The sequence below is a fragment of the Montipora foliosa genome, chromosome 7 (assembly GCF_036669935.1).
Source record: "Montipora foliosa isolate CH-2021 chromosome 7, ASM3666993v2, whole genome shotgun sequence".
Lineage (NCBI taxonomy): Eukaryota > Metazoa > Cnidaria > Anthozoa > Scleractinia > Acroporidae > Montipora > Montipora foliosa.
This window is the reverse complement of record NC_090875.1, coordinates 25,601,948-25,604,447: the sequence shown is the minus strand read 5'-3', so window position 1 is coordinate 25,604,447 and position 2,500 is coordinate 25,601,948. Positions and strand designations below refer to the sequence as shown.

The following is a 2,500-nucleotide window of genomic DNA, read 5'->3' as shown; positions in this document are numbered from 1 at the left end:
TGTAAGCATACTTACGTACTACATACTGCATAATAATAATAATAATAACCATACTTAAAGCAGCAGCAATGATACCTGACACATGTTTCTGTAGCTTCTTGTAACTAAGCTGCATTTCTTGCATTGATTTTTGATAGGTACAGCTTACAGGATGTGTTGTTAACAGTGAGTCAGCTGTTTTGTCTTTCTTTTTACAGGACCCTAACTTGGCATTGGTTACTGTTCATGATATTTTGAGTTTGACCTTAGGGTGAGTAAGAAGTTTAATTACATGTACACTTATTCCAAAACTAGTGTCATGGCTTACAGTAAAAATCATACATACATATACATGTATATGCACATCTTATATTTATTCATTGCTTGTAGTTTAAGGGGAGCAGTGTTGACTTCAATTTGTTTGAGGTCTGATTCAAGATGATGACAATGATGATGATGGAAATCTCAATGCTCTTGCAATATTGAATAATATTTATTGTAATGTAAATACTAAAAATACAATATTACATCCTAATTGATTAGAACTCTTAGGGCGCATTTTTTAATTCACAATTTTGGAATAAGAATGGCCAGAATGTAAAATGTGCTGGTTTTTCTATTCTGCATTCCTACAGTACTCTGGAATGGACAGAGCGCCATTCCATCCTTTCTGCTCCCAGGGGCAGAATGAAGAGAATGTTGCGCGAATGAAAATCCAAGATGACTGACGGCGAGATGAGCGCTGCCGATTTGAATACGTCTCTACCTGAGAAAAAATCAGGTTACACTTTTGGACGCAATGAAACCGTCCTTCTAATTTCATTGTACCAAAAGTACAAAGTTTTTTTCAGTGATGTTTCTTACAAGAAATAGGCCGCCATATTTGTTACGCAATGTTAATTTACTCGTTCCAGGACCGCGCATCTCGTCAGGCGTTTTTTTATGCAGACAATCTGAATTATTCCTATCATTCCGTAACAACCATTCTTATTCCAGAATTGTGAATTAAAAAACGAGCCCTAAGAGTTTTAATCAATTAGCATGTAATCTTGTATGTACATTGCAAGAGCATTGAGATTTCCATCGTCATCCTTGTCGTCATATGAATCTGATAATCAGACCTCAAACAAATTGAAGTCAACACTGCTAAGTACAGTAATCTACTTTTTCTCTCTCACAAAAAAAAACCCCATAACATTTCCTTTGATATGCTTTGATTACCGTAGTAGATTTTCATTCTTTTGGAATTAATTTTAGAGATCTACGTTTATAATTTGTACTCAGCTTTATATGGACTTGGGAAGTGGTTGTTGTGGTTACTAAAAAAATTTCTAGCAAGCTAGGCTAAAAGCAAAAGAGGCTCTGTATAAAGTAAATCTAAGCCTTTTAAAGATCTCAAGAATAATAAGCTTTAATCATCTTTATTCTATAGAAATTTAAAGGGAGCTAAGTTTATGGATGTGGAGATGGCAGTGCGGGCTCTCTATATGCTTGGGGAAGCTATGTCTGTAAGTTATAACACTACGTTGTATGCTGTTTGTTTGGCATGATTGCTACTCCTAATATTATTTGTACCATGAGTTACCCCTTTGTTTTTGAGCTTTTATTGATAGGAGTAGAATGAAAATTCTAAAAGGTTGTTTTTCCTGTTTTACAGACTCAGCAGTTATATTCTGATACTTCAAAGTTTGCCATGCTTCAGCAAATGATGACTTTGGTAAGTGTTGATGAGGATTTGGTAAGTTTGGCTTGGAAGAAAAAAAATACAGCTGTTATCATAGTTCTTGATCACAAATTTTCAAACAATATAAATCCTAGTTGTCATGTCCTGATTTTGACTCACAGATTGGGACAATTATGATGACAATTTTTGTTCCATTCATTGTACTTACGGTCTGAACATTTTTTTGTTTCCCAATAGTTTGGTTACAAGTGAGTTTCCTTTTACAGACATTCCTCAGTGGCCTCAAATGGTATTAAATATAATTATGAAACTTTTAAGTTTCTCTACTTAATTGAATTAATTTTTGTCTCATTTATTGTTACAGTATAATAAATTATGTTAGGCCAAAATACAAGGTATCAAGCATTTTGCACATTCACCAGGTGAAAACACTTGGCCATTTGTATTTACCAACATATATAGTCAATAACAACACAGACGAAAAACATTCAAATGCCCTTATTTGATTGGATAAACGAAATGATGAGTGGCAAGTGATGAACAGCTAATTCGCAGGCTTGCCTCGTGTTGAAAACAGTTTCTTTGAACATTGAAAAACTCCCATTCTGTCCGTATTTGCTCTGTTTTAAACGGTCAAACCGAGGACACTACAGTGTATTATCACCTCATATTTAACGAGTATTAACCCAAGTATTAAACATGGAATTAGTTGTAACCTTGTGTGGAATTACGTTAAGTCCTGCAGCTGACTGTGGTAGTGATCCGGCCAGAATGTAAGTCGAAGGGTTGAGGATTTTCTGAGCATGCCACGATCATGGAATCATTTCACTCAATCAT

General features: G+C 34.8%; 1 protein-coding gene across 1 annotated transcript in view; it reads left to right on the top strand.

Moving 5' to 3' along the window:
* The window catches only part of LOC138011560 (exportin-T-like), a 60,426-nt gene that overhangs the window by 20,610 nt on the left and 37,316 nt on the right, over window positions 1-2,500 (top strand). The window contains exons 16-18 of the mRNA XM_068858626.1: window positions 198-250; window positions 1,412-1,487; window positions 1,637-1,696. Coding sequence (XP_068714727.1) covers window positions 198-250; window positions 1,412-1,487; window positions 1,637-1,696 — 189 coding nt within the window. The remainder of the gene's footprint in view (window positions 1-197; window positions 251-1,411; window positions 1,488-1,636; window positions 1,697-2,500) is intronic.